Source organism: Antedon bifida, chromosome 9 (genome assembly GCF_963402885.1).
Source record: "Antedon bifida chromosome 9, ecAntBifi1.1, whole genome shotgun sequence".
In the NCBI taxonomy this organism is placed as follows: domain Eukaryota; kingdom Metazoa; phylum Echinodermata; class Crinoidea; order Comatulida; family Antedonidae; genus Antedon; species Antedon bifida.
In genome coordinates this window covers 20536292-20549971 of record NC_136234.1, presented here as the reverse complement: position 1 = coordinate 20549971, position 13680 = coordinate 20536292, and the positions used below count along the sequence as shown (strand labels likewise).

The following is a 13680-nucleotide window of genomic DNA, read 5'->3' as shown; positions in this document are numbered from 1 at the left end:
AAATTAAATCAATAAGAAACCTGTATCATTTGTTTTTATTCATTCAATAAATCACAAATCAAAGAATAAATGACAGTGGCCATATCACCATCACACTTAGGGAAACACTTAATGCAAAGTGAATACCATTTAAGGGAAATATTCATTTAGGGGTTCCCCCCAAAACATGATAAATGAAGAATAATAAAATCAAACTTTGAATAGGCCATTTTGCAGTTTATTAAAATTATTCACTTCTGTGAAAAAAAGATTGGATGACAAACAATTTTGGCTTTAAATGTATTTATTTTTGTCAATCCCAGTCTATTACGTGACAGTTAAATAGCATCTTTAAAGGAAATATCTTGCTAAGTGTGATATAGCCACAGGGTCCTTGCTAAGCATATTGCACAATGTATGGTCCACAAGTATAACAAAATTTTTAACTTAAATAAAAGAGTGTGGTCTCCAGCATTGCTGGCATCAAATTTGTCTGTAAAGCTGGTTTTTCACCAAATCATATACCAAAGAAAAAATTTGCCCTAAATTTGTAATAATTTGCCACTAACTATTCTCACTAATAATTTAGCTGAAGGAAATAGAGTTCAACGCAGAAAGAGATGTGGAAGATAAAAATATAAATATGCATTCAATTGTGTAGAGGCCTTCAATTTGCCTAGTGGAAAACAGGTTTGAATCGAGCAAACATGAGGCAGAAATGGTTCAAAAACATCTCACCATGACCATGACCCTGCTATAGGCTTATTAACTAAAAATATGTTCAAAAATATTGATATTCATTACTTTTACTGAAAGTTATATTATAATTAATAATAATAATTCTAATTAAATAAATGAATTATATTTAATATTAAATGTAATGTAATATATTAAAAATTTAAATTTATAATTTTAATACTATGCAAATATATTATAAATTAATATTGTATATCAGTATATATAAAAAATGTGATAAATAATTATAGTAATAATAGTTATTTGGTTCAATCAACCTCTACCATAATGGACGTATTCCCTAGCACCAAACCTGAAGTAGAATGTAATCTAAACTTGTACACATTAAACAATAAAGCCTTATTATAAAAATGATACGACATCATAATGAACTTGTCATTTCATACCATACCTGACTGACATTGTGGGAAATTAAAGTCAAAGTAAAGTGTTAAGCTCTGTCTACACTATCAAACTTTATATGACAAAAAAATGTGATGTGCTCATATATGGACTTGATGATGTCATATTACTACCATATTTGGCATCACTACCATCATTAGGCACATCACCCTTTTTTGTCAAACTAGTTTGATAGTGAAGACAGAGCTTTTAAGTAGTTGATCCTTATTTTCACAACTGTTTCATTCCGTTTTGTTTAAATAATGGAAAATCATAAAAAGAATTGAACAGTACTGCCGCCCCCTACATGAATGTACCTTCAATGATGAGGTACGTTAATGCGAGATTTTAACTTACTAGCAAATGAGAATGTCCCTAAATGAGGTGGTCTTTAAATGAGATGGTCCCTCATCATGATATTTTAACTAAGAAATGTCACAACTATTACAAATGGCTTTTTCAGATAAATATAATATATATTCTAAATATATATTATAAACTATGGCACTACTAGCACAATTAAGATAAATCACCAATATAAATGCATATAAAAATACATAAAATTACATAAATCTAGTGTACAAATATTTGTTTTCTATTCAAAGGGAGTCCTAATAGTGTCTAAAGATAAGACTGTCCTCTGTCCACTATGCTATTCCATGGTGCGCTCAGCATAAATTCTTCAAAAACAACATGATCACATAAAAATTACAGAAACTTAGGATAGACAAACTTCAAATCAGTGACATTACAGAATCTATGATTATCACAGCTCATATGAAGATAGCCCTGGTGTTGAGGAACCACCAGGGAGACACCAAACATTCACACATACTATAATCCTTTTACTTGAGAAAACTGTATCTTAGTACAATTGTAAGTACCCAATTATCAGTCAGTTTCCATCTTTAAATCAGACCTATAGACTCCTATTGTATGTTTGGTTGTACAACTGTGCCTTGTATTAATCTCTTCTTCTTTAACGTCTTCCATCTTGTAACAATATGTTAATACCACTATATTTGTTTTCAGTTTGTTTTGTTTAGAGCAGAATGGTTTGTAGGTGATGCAATGTTTATACTTTGTTCTTTTAAGTTAGTACTTGGTATTTTCCATTTTTCTCTACTGTCTTTCTTTATAATATCCGTGGAATAACTCTGAATGGAACAATAGGTGCTGTTGACTCCAGCTCTAATGACGTCATTAAAAACTCACTTGCCGTTTCGTATTCACCCTGTGACATTAGTATTCTTCCTAGATGATTCCTAGAAATAATAATTATGATTATTATGATAGCATCATTGTATACAAATACTGGTAGATTTTGAAATAATAATTTGTGTTCAATTATAATATCAAGAAAGTTCTGGGACTATATCCTTTCTCTCTCTTGAAATGGTTTCCGTCATTCCTTTATTCCGACCAGGGAGTACAACTCCCTGTTCCGACATTACCCTTTCCATAATTTGTTTCCATATTTTTCTGTTTTGGCAGGATGGTTTGTTATTGTACTAAAGTCTACATTTTTTCTTTTTAAATCTTTTTTTATTGGTTTATCCAGTTTTCTTTTAGTCTACCTAGTGGTATTTTTTCTTTATGGGACTATATACTATATACATACTTTCAATAGTATTACAGATTCTTTTACACAATTTTCTGGTGTCAATTCCTGTTATTGCAGCACAAAAAATAGTCTCTTGACTTCAAATAATGTCAAAGCCAAATGCTATAGGTACTTCATAATAATAATTCCTTGGGTTACAGTATACCAACAAAAAGAAAGAAAGAAATAGCCATGACTGTTCTAAATATAATTAACAAAACAGCATGCTTAAAATATAAAATACAAATTGACATACCATGAGACATGAGAAGTTGGATCAATGTTGACTGCATCCTTTAACAGTTTCTCCGCCATTGTGTAGTTCTGTTGTTCTAAGTACACCATTCCCAGGTTCTGTAGGCTTTTGACATACGATGGATTGATAGCTAGTGCATTATCATAGTATTTCTTAGCCTCTGTCAGTTCACCTTTATGGTCGTGAATACATCCCAACTAAATGTTTAAACATAACAGTAAAAATGTAATTGTATTCAAACATTGCGTAATTTAAAAAATACATTAGATTACTAATAAGTTTCTTTATCCTACTTTACAATTATTCATAACATGATGATGAAATGATGAAATAAACATTACCATGTGTAATATTTGATGTGAAAGTGGAAATATGCTAACTGCTTCTTGCATACAGGATCTTGCCTCACTCAGCTTACCAACAGCTAGGTAAATCTCAGCTAGAACAAAATATGAAATATATTAATGGAATCTTCCATGAGGAATGGAATACACACAGATGGCTTAATCTCATAGATATTATTTTAAAGAACTAGAGTGTTAACTCCCACAGTTCACATCTTTTGGGCATTTTTTTATGGAAATTTCCCATTTTCTTTGACAAATTGTTATGATTGCATTAATATGTTAAATTGTCATGGTCAGCTTAAAAAGCTAGCTCCATGGACAGGGATTATATACGAATATGACTGAATTAAGTCATGGGCTCCTACGCATGCATTTCCCATATGTTGAAATGTATAAACAAGCACATTCTTCTATACACGATTCTAATATGCGAACATCTAATATGTTTACCAAGAAATCAATAATTTTATTGCCATTATAATAGAGTTAAATTATTGAAAAGAAGGCCTAAAGCTCTGTCTACACTATCAAACTAGCTTGACAAAAAAAGTGTTGCGTGCCCAAATATGGTAGTGATATGCTCAAATCACATTTTTTGTCACATAAAGTTTGATAGTGTAAACAGACCTTAAGCTCCAGTAAACACTCCAATGACAAGCGTTTGTAAATACCTGTTGAGAGCCATATTTGTGCTTGTGTGTACCACACTTGTTGTGACCCAGGCTTTGGTATGTAACTCCCCATTGAAGATGCCACTTCTGATAATGCTTGCTCAACCCTGGATGCTGCTAAAGAATTATGAATAGAACCTGCAATAGTAAAAGTTTAATGTTATTTGTATTATATAAATTATAAAGGTTATGTTAAAAATAATAGTTGCCAGAATTTGTCTGTTAACGACTGGGGTTTTGATAGACAATTACCCTGGGGTAAACTCTACTCTTCAGAAGATGCACTGGGTTCTTTTCGGTAGACAGGAGCCAAAACTGAAACCCAATTGTAAGTCTTTATTTAAAAAAAAATTTGTTCTACTAGTAGAACTATGGTCGAAAAATAAAATTATCGTAATTGTATAATGCTTATTCCTTAACCACTGTATAATAATTATAGGATAGCAATAAACAAAAACAACCACCATGCATGCAATTATAAGTAGGTTATAGCTTAAACATGCAATACAGTTAAGTAGATATTATATTGAATACCATCGTTAATGTTTGTGTATTTTAAAATTCGATAACATTTAATTTCTGTAGCTTAAATGTAATTTTCCCAGATCCACTGTTCATTTTCTGTAAAAATTAAAAAATGATTATAAAGTTTTCATCAACAAAATTAAATGTAAAGAAATTGAAAAAAAAAACAACCAAATTATTGACCTTAACTTTTAAAATACAAAACAAAAATCAATAGATAAAAAAGGACTGCAATAACTGATGTTAGTAAAATTATAGAATAGACATTAACAATTCTGGGTGTTTTCTTTTAAAGTTGTCTTTTGTTCTATTTTTTATTTAAATTTAAAGAATTAAGAAGTAATCGACAGTGGATCTTGTATGGGAAATATTATCAAAGAAATTAAAACCCATTGCCTGCAAAAACCAAACCTTCAAAGTCCAAAATATAATTGAAGCAATATTGCAATTTCAAAAAATTTCCCAACTTACTTAGAAATACATTTACCTCAAACTCATCACAATTGTTATGGATATTAAAAACAACAATACATTGTAATTACTAAACATTATTATTTTTTTGAACGTTTAATCTATATAACGTAGCATATCCCACATTAAAAACAAATGAAAACAATAGTCCCATAGCCAAATCTGTACTTTCCTAGATCTAGGAAAGTAGATTCCTGGCAGTAAATAAAACAGGAACTAGGCCTAGCTTAAAACATGGATCAACACTCAAGTATACTGTAATCCCACAATTAAAATTTGATTTATTTTGATACCATATATAAAGAAAACAAACACAGATAAGAAAACACAATCATTTGTATGGTACCTATGGTAAGGCCATGATTTTCTGCTTACCGCTTACCATTTTCACTCGTCTGTGTAAATTGGCCTTAAGTCCTCAATTTACATCCTGAGGGGTCCCCATATCATCATTTTTACTTTTATTTTGTTACAAACGAGGGGGCTTTTTAACATTACAGGTTTGACATGGAAACAACCTTGTTTTTGAATAATAAATAAGATAGAAAAATCAACGCTGCTAGGCCTACCTGAGTCTCTGTCTTTGAGCTCTGATATATGTACATGTGCCATACTTCTCTTGTCACTGCCAACCTTTTCTATCAATACCATTCCTTGAAAAGTATCACTGCAAAGACAACAGAATATTACAATAAAATAAGGCAATCACAGACTGCAACATTATACAAGGCTAATGTTAAGCTCTGTCTACACTATCAAAGTTTATATGACAACAACAATGTGATGTGCCCATATATGGACATGATGATGTCATATCACTACCATATTTTGTCACATCACTTTTTTTCAAACTAGTTTTATAGTATATACAGAGATTTAGCTACAAACCAATTATAGCAATCAACACATGGGTAAAAAAAACAGTAATTCATTATTTAAAATGAATAAAAAGTTGGTAAATGTTAGACAAAAGGTGGGAGTTTATTCCAAAGAGAGGATGCAACAAAGCAAGGAACAGATAATGATTTTCAAAGAAACGAAGGTGAGGAAACAAATTGAGGACCAAATGACAACATTATCAAAGACAGTCAAAGTTATACATTTCTATTAGAATAAAATCTAACCTAACCTGTGCATGATGTCATCGTGCGTCTTCTTCCACATGCTCAGCATGGTTTTGCACGTCATAAGTGCTTCATCTGGGCCTCGTACAATTTCTTCTAATTTGATCATTGTAAATAACATACTGTGAAAAGTAACATTTAATGGTTTAATTAAAAGTCAATTATCTTCAGGCTTTTTTTAGATAACAAAATAAAAGTAATAAACTGGTACTAACCACAGTTCACTAGTTAACTATAAAGACTCTACCAAGAGTGTAAATGAGTACCTAGTAGTACAACTCACCTTGTATTGTCTGGATACTGTTCAACAGCTCCTTTGATAACCTTCAAGGCATCATTAAAGAGTTTCTGAGAGGACAACAACAACGCCAGGAGGTGGAGAGATTCAGCATGTTCACTGCAAAGACTTAAAGCTGTGCGGATTTTTTCCAGTGCCTCAGGAATCTGAGAGTGGACAAAAATGTCGTACTTTAAAATAATATGAGTGGGAAGTGACCATGATGATAAAGCTTTGTCTACACTATCAAACTTTATGTGACAAAAAAATGTGATGTGGGGATATATGGACATGATGGTGTCATATCACTACCATATTTGGGCATATCACTACCATATTTGGGCATATCACTACCATATTTGAGCACATCACACTAGTTTGATAGTGTAAACAGAGCTTAAGAAAGACAATATAACATGACTACCGCTCCATGGATTTAAATTATTAATTTCCCTATTGGGAAGTGGTTGTGATATTTCTTTCAGATCATATTATAATGCTATTAAGTGGTCTTTTCTATCCAGACACTCAAATATTGTACAATATTTATAAATTCAAAATAAATGAACAAACCTGTCTTGAATGTGCTAACTGTAGGGCATAATGGAATGCTATCAAGTGGTCTTGTCGATCCAGACATTCTGCTGTTTTCAATGCTTCTAGTGATTGTTTATGATATTGCTGTCTCTCCTTATTTAATGTTGCTGACAAATTATATAACAAATTATAATAATTATTAAGTACATTGAATTGAATTTTGCAGCATTCTGAATTCTTTGATTTTTATTTTAACAAAAAAAAAATGTCAATAATGTGTTTGTTGATGGCTTCTTTAGTGAAACAATTTACTGAGTACTTTCATATTTTGTTGATGTCATAGGTCAGACCTCCAACATCTGCTGATAATGTCTTACCTTCGCCAGCTTTCATTGCCTCGCCGATACCAAGCATCATGTAGGCCCTGGCTGTGTACAGTTGCTTCTTCTGCAAGGCTACAACTTTCCTACAAAACTCAATGCCTTCATCAATCTAGATATCATAAGATTATAATCCATTATAAATACATATTTTCCCAGGATTGTGTGTATATAATGGTTCATATTTTGATTTTCACCATGCTCAAGGAGGCAGTCTACAGAATCTAAGCCTAAGCTACTTAGGTTAATTCCTCTGGTAGGTCAAAACTATAAATAACAGGGAAAACGCTTCTTCTTTCCAAAAGATTTTGGAGTAATGTTTTTTATCATCCTTATAAAAATCTTCACACAGCTAGAATTGAATGCAAGGTCTGCAACTCAACTCAGACTGATATGGCATGGCTTTTATTTATAATCTATCTATACATGTTTGTAATATGATTGATGACAACCTCACTCACATACCTGCGCTAAGTGCTTAAAGCATATCTTGGCAGCCATCATCAACACACCTGCATTTGTTGGTTGTAGTCGATGGCACTCTTGTAAAACAAGAACTGCTCTTGCATACTGAAAACAAAAGAAATATATATAACAATTATGTTTTTCATTTAACATACTGACTAAACGCTAGGGTATGAACATATGATTTGACCATAAAACTTGACCATATGATTTGACCATAAAACTTGACCATATGATCTGATCACAAGATTCACCATTTGACTATAAGATTTATTGACCATAACATTTGATCAAATTTGAACATAAAACTTGTCCAGATTTTAAGCGTGAAAAATAAAATGTGCCAACTTTTTAATTAATAGACATTATAAAAAACCTTAGTAGATTCTTTTCATTTGATTGATGGATTGTGGGTCACATGATATTAAACAAATATTCTATTGCATACATTACAGTATACAGTACCTTGCCAGCACATGTAAGAGACAATGCAAACTGGTACCACAGATGAAACTCCTCAGATGAAAATTTCATACTTCTGTCAAAAGTCTGAAATATAAAAAAAAAAGAGTAATACTATCGAGAATGTCTATAAATGGTGCATTTAATGCATAATATAGTATTATGTATACATTCAAACACAAATGTACAACAAAACAATGTTTGTTTCATTGGATAGTACTTGTTTTATTTATCTAGGCATACCTCAGAAAGCATATTAAACTGTGACATTCTGACAAGAAAAATGGACAGAAGATCATAGACAGCTTCTATATTCATGATAGATTCCCTTCTTGCTCCAGAAAACTCAGGAGAACGATTTAAAACAACATCTTTAGAAACCTATATAATATAATATATTTAATATATAAATTATGCATGTTTAATTAATAAAAAATAATTTTCAGAACACGTAATAAATTAATTGTGCAAATAGCACATACCTGAAGTTCACATATGAGCAATAGAAGTAGTACCTCTTCATTTCTGCTTTTAGGAACAAATATGCTGAAAAAACAAAATTAATATACTATAGTAATAATGAGAAATCTATGGTTGTTTTAGGATATTCAAAATGTTCAAAAGAAAAAAAAAATCTAGTCGATTTAATTCACAGTCTGGACTGGACCTAAAACTGAGACTTAAATTAATTTCCCAAAAATGTAAAAAATTAAATGGTAATGGGTTCGGCCAACTAGTAGACGTCCCAACTAGTAGATGTCCATCCAGAGAAGTACTGATAAAGGTCTGTGACTGTTTTAGAATGTGACAAGACCAAGCTAAGAGTGAGTTTACATTGAGATTGAACTGGTGGAATTCATTGTATTGTAAGCTTTGTCCCCACTAAAGAATTGCACTTTCTTTCATAAACATTAGTTAGGCTGCCAATAAATAAAATATTTTTTTTTTATCTTTGTATTATTTATTAAATATTGTATACAAATTAGAAGACTGCTGTGGAAAAATTTATTTATAAAAAGTTATTAATTATAGTTATGATCAATCAATCAATGTACATACTACTCAACAGCACAGTTCTAAACACTCTATCAGATATCATGCCATTCTAACAACACTATTAAGTAGTTCTCCTAGTACCTTACCTTAGAATACATGTTAATTAATGGATTGGAAATAGGAATATTATCAATCCAGATTAGAAAACACTAAATCAAAATATTGCTATTAGTACATTTATCAAAAAGACAAGGATATTAATAAGAACATGATACCTTATACCCTATTAGCAGAAAACAGAGATACAGTCGACAAGGTGTAAGAGGAGAGATAAAATTTACAATGCGGGTAAGATTAAATACAAGGGTAAAGCTACATTCATAGAAAGGAAAATGGCGCTGTTCAATTTTCGGCCTCTTCCGTTCCGTGAAATGGAACAAGTATGAATGTAGCTTAAAGGAATACACTCTCTATTGTAGCTACAAATTAAATATTTTTTATGATTCAAAAAATAGTTATAAGAAAATAAAAAAATAACTGGGGTTTATTGAGATATGGTTAAAATTCTAATCGTCAGTGATCTGGAGATTGTTACATCAAGTGGTTATAATTTGAACCATGCTCCTAACAAGTCTTTGTCTACAAGCATTGGTGCCAAGTGAAGGAGAAAACAGATTAAAAACAGGCTACACACTTTTTCTACACTAAAGTTATCAACTACGTAAATATAATCACAAACAAAACTAAATTAAAATCATGCAGTTTTCACCATCACCAGTAACAACATAAACAATTATAAAGAAATAAAACTAAAAAAAAACAACAAAAATAGTGAGAAATTAGTCAAAACAAACTAAAAAGGGTTTTAATGCTAAATTGATAGGTTAAAGGTATTGTTTTTCATTCAGGGGTGTGTGATGGTGGTTTGCTGGTAAACGTTCAACACCATCACATATTAATTAAACTTACAGTTCCATCGGGCAGTGACTTGGTCGACTAAATAAAACAAAACGATTAAAATCACATGATCATTACAGTACCATACAAGAGTATATGTTACTACAGTTAAGACGTACCCATACTAAAAGAAATATTGTTAGTAAAATAATAGATTCTCGCTCACGCTATTATACAAATAATAATATCCACCAGTACTCCATTTTATATTTATATTCCGTCAAGCGTGCTATAGTGCAGTTATTTTAATATCATGTGACCCACAATCAAAAGTGATAAGAATCTATTATATTGTTATAATGTTTATTGCTAAACCGGTATTCAACCATCTACTCTCATTTTATTTTCTTGAATTTTAAAAGCAGGATTAATTTGCATAAAAAGTACTCTATAGAATAAGCCGCAATCACACATTTTTAGTATTTAGTGTTACCAAGACTGCAGAGAGGGAAACCTTACCACTGATAGTTGGGTGTAGGTTTTAGGTCGACGCGAGAAATTTAAACATGTATGAATTTTCCCCGACAAGAAGACTCGGGCCTCGTCATACAATGCTGTCTAATTTGGTCCCAAGTCTTATTTTTAAAAAGTCCTTACAGTATACTTATAGAACATGGTTGGCTTCTACAGTATGTTTTTCAATACAAAAGATAGGTAGAAAAGCTACACAAATAGATCCAAATAATTCACAGTATCTCACATGATTTATATACTATACACACCTGTCAGTACTGTACATTTTCGGTTTTAGAGATTGTCTTGATAACGAATGGCGCATGCCGGGATGAGCTGAGGGTAACGTCATGAAACGACTCACTGTTCCACTCTCATTCTCAACAACCGGGGCAAAGTAGTTTCTGTCACAGATACCACGTAAAAGTACTTCAACCAGCTCACGCGCCAGTGTGACCCGAATTTCCTGAGAACTACGAGCTTCGACAGCTTTCAGGATCTGTCGGAAACGACTAATTCCTCGATTCTTATCACTGAAAAATTTGCAAATATCAAATGTTACTTTGAATCATCAGACACTTACAGTAAAATCCTTTATTCAAGGGAAAACCTCTATTAAGGGGACAATTTCATCTGAAACAAACAAAGCAAATTCTAGGCCAACACCTACAGTAGGAGACACACCTACAGTATTAGTAAACTAGTTTGACAAAAAAAGTGTGATATGCCTAAATATGGTAGTGATATGACATCATCATGTCCATATATGGGCACATCACATTTTGTTGTCACATAAAGTTTGACAGTAGAGACAGAGCTTTACAGAATAATATACAACCAAGAATTGACTTACCCATTAGATAGATGAAGTATAGGTGCTCTCTGCACTACTGTTTCCAAGACTGGACCCATACCAATACTACTACCACAAACACTGCCAGGCTTCTCAAGCTCTTGCAGATAGTGAAGAGCTAGATCTCCACCCTTCTCATAATACCATATAATCTGGTTCTCCTCATCTGAACTTTTTTCTTTTCCTTCTCCCATTGATCTTTCTAAACAGATACCTGTAACAAAAATCATCAGATCAAAAGATATAGTGTTTTTCTTGTAAAAATCAGCCAGTTTAAAAAGCCCTTTGACAGAGTCCACAAGCTCTAAAAATACAAATAACTTGGAGGATAAATTTCACTAATGTTTATAATAGTTCAATTATCACTCGTTTTTGCCTATTTTCACTTTAAAGATGGCTACCATTTCCTACTACCTATATAGAAGGATCAATATTCTGTCTGCGTTTACCAATTTGGGACCTTCTTTTTTTAAACCTCAGGAAAAATATGGTTTTTTTTTAGTTTCTGCTTGTCAGATAGTCCAGTATTTTGTTACAGTCAACATTGATCTAATGGGTGAACAGTGTAATATAAACTAAATTAATTGGTAGTTATAGAACCCTCACCCTTTAGACCAAATGCCTCTGCCATCATCCGAAGCATCCTGTTGGAAGTGTCCTGGACATCTAACGAGTCTAAATCCATAGCGTCATAGACATTGAGGGCGTCCTTGTAATCACCACAAGCAAAATGGTACTTTGCCATCAGCAACTGGGCTTCCTTGTGCAAATAATACTACATAATAAAAATGAATGGATCAGTAATATTTAAACATTTTAGTTACTGTTAATTTGATGATCTAACCCTATTAAAGAGATTCAACAGAAAAAAAAAGTTTCCCGTAATAATGGTTGGCCATAATAGTGTTATTGTATGTTACATACTGTAGGAAAGTGTCCAATAAAATGTACCCTGAAAAGAGCTTTCCCAAAGGAGTGTTTTTACTTTATTGAGTTATATTTTTAGAATATGACTATAGTTGTTTTTTACTGTATGCAAGAATATACTGTACAATATGAATGATGATACCTTATCCTTATTTGTTCCTTTAACAGCATTTTGCAAATGTTGCTTGGCTGATCGTAGCTCCCTCTTGGCTTTTGCAACATGTTCCTTTGTCTTTGGAGGATACTTTAAAAGGAATGTTTCCAGTTCTGCCTCTCCCAAGGCAACATTTACAAGTATTTCTATTTTTTGAAAAACATAAAAAAAAAGATTTTAAAAAAATTGTCAAAAATCAAGATGTCAGCAGTAGCAGATCCAGAATGTTCAATAAAATTCTATAAAACACTCCTGGGAAATAGACAAATATCAATAGAATTGAAAAAATCTAAATCAAAATAATTTACTTTACATTACAATTTACATATAGTAAATAGATATTTTCAATCTCAAAAAAGCATTACAACTTGCTCTAAATAATAAATAGTTTAAAAATACTACTAGTATAGCCTAGCCTATGCGTACTAAATCATTACACATTATTCAAAAATATTATTATTAGGGGCCTAATTAATATTTTAATATTAAATTAATAATAAAATTAATATTTTAATATTAAATTAATAATATATCAAAATTCATTAAAAAAAATATAATACAATAGGCCTAGGCCTAAATTAAAATAAATTATTAATTATTTAATAATATTTAATTTTTTCTTGTTTAATAATATACTGGCTCGTTATGATGGCACCTTCTGTCTTGTAAGTTAAAAATGAGCTAGCCCTAGGAATCACCAGTCCCAGCCTCTCGGGCTACATCGCCCACAGGCGGCTGCTACGCTCAGTCACTGAGTCAGTCGGGGCTAGCGCCTCCCTTGTCTATTTTCGCTTTTTAACAAGAAAAATGAATTTAAATTTGCATACCCAAATTCGGTGACTTAGTTTTTGCTTGCCTTGATATATCTAAAATCTTTTCCCAGTTACATTCTGCCCTACTCTTTTCGATTTCACTCTCCAGACGAGCCGCTGCTTTCTTCGAAGTAGCCATGTCAATAACAAATGTTAGTCCCGCATGAATTTTGCTTTTTTCCGGGTCTCTACCAACAGATTTTCTGGCCTAGCTTATGTTTGATTCGGAAAGACTCGTTAGTTTTCGGATATCTTGACCTACGACCTACACAGCTTTATTAGTAATTAAATATA

General features: G+C 31.9%; 2 protein-coding genes across 4 annotated transcripts in view; both read right to left on the bottom strand.

Annotated features, from left to right (window-relative positions):
* The window catches only part of LOC144851927 (ATP-dependent RNA helicase TDRD9-like), an 88498-nt gene that overhangs the window by 17103 nt on the left and 57715 nt on the right, over positions 1-13680 (bottom strand). The gene's annotated exons all lie outside the window — the stretch shown is intronic.
* On the bottom strand, positions 26-13532 carry LOC144851929 (tetratricopeptide repeat protein 7B-like). 3 transcript variants are annotated; one of them, XM_078709593.1, is made up of 19 exons: positions 13402-13532; positions 12563-12720; positions 12100-12268; positions 11494-11707; positions 10910-11173; positions 10200-10226; positions 8717-8780; positions 8478-8615; positions 8238-8321; positions 7773-7877; positions 7305-7419; positions 6964-7094; positions 6397-6557; positions 6119-6235; positions 5559-5656; positions 3994-4131; positions 3317-3414; positions 2976-3172; positions 26-2381 (listed from the first exon to the last, which is right to left on the bottom strand). In XM_078709593.1, exons 1-19 carry the CDS (start codon positions 13523-13525, stop codon positions 2252-2254), a joined length of 2532 nt encoding a protein of 843 aa, XP_078565719.1. In that variant the 5' UTR covers positions 13526-13532; the 3' UTR covers positions 26-2251. The 3 variants fall into 3 exon arrangements, with proteins under 3 accessions (XP_078565719.1, XP_078565720.1, XP_078565721.1); XM_078709594.1 differs by having other exon boundaries at positions 3994-4110; XM_078709595.1 differs by lacking the exon at positions 10200-10226.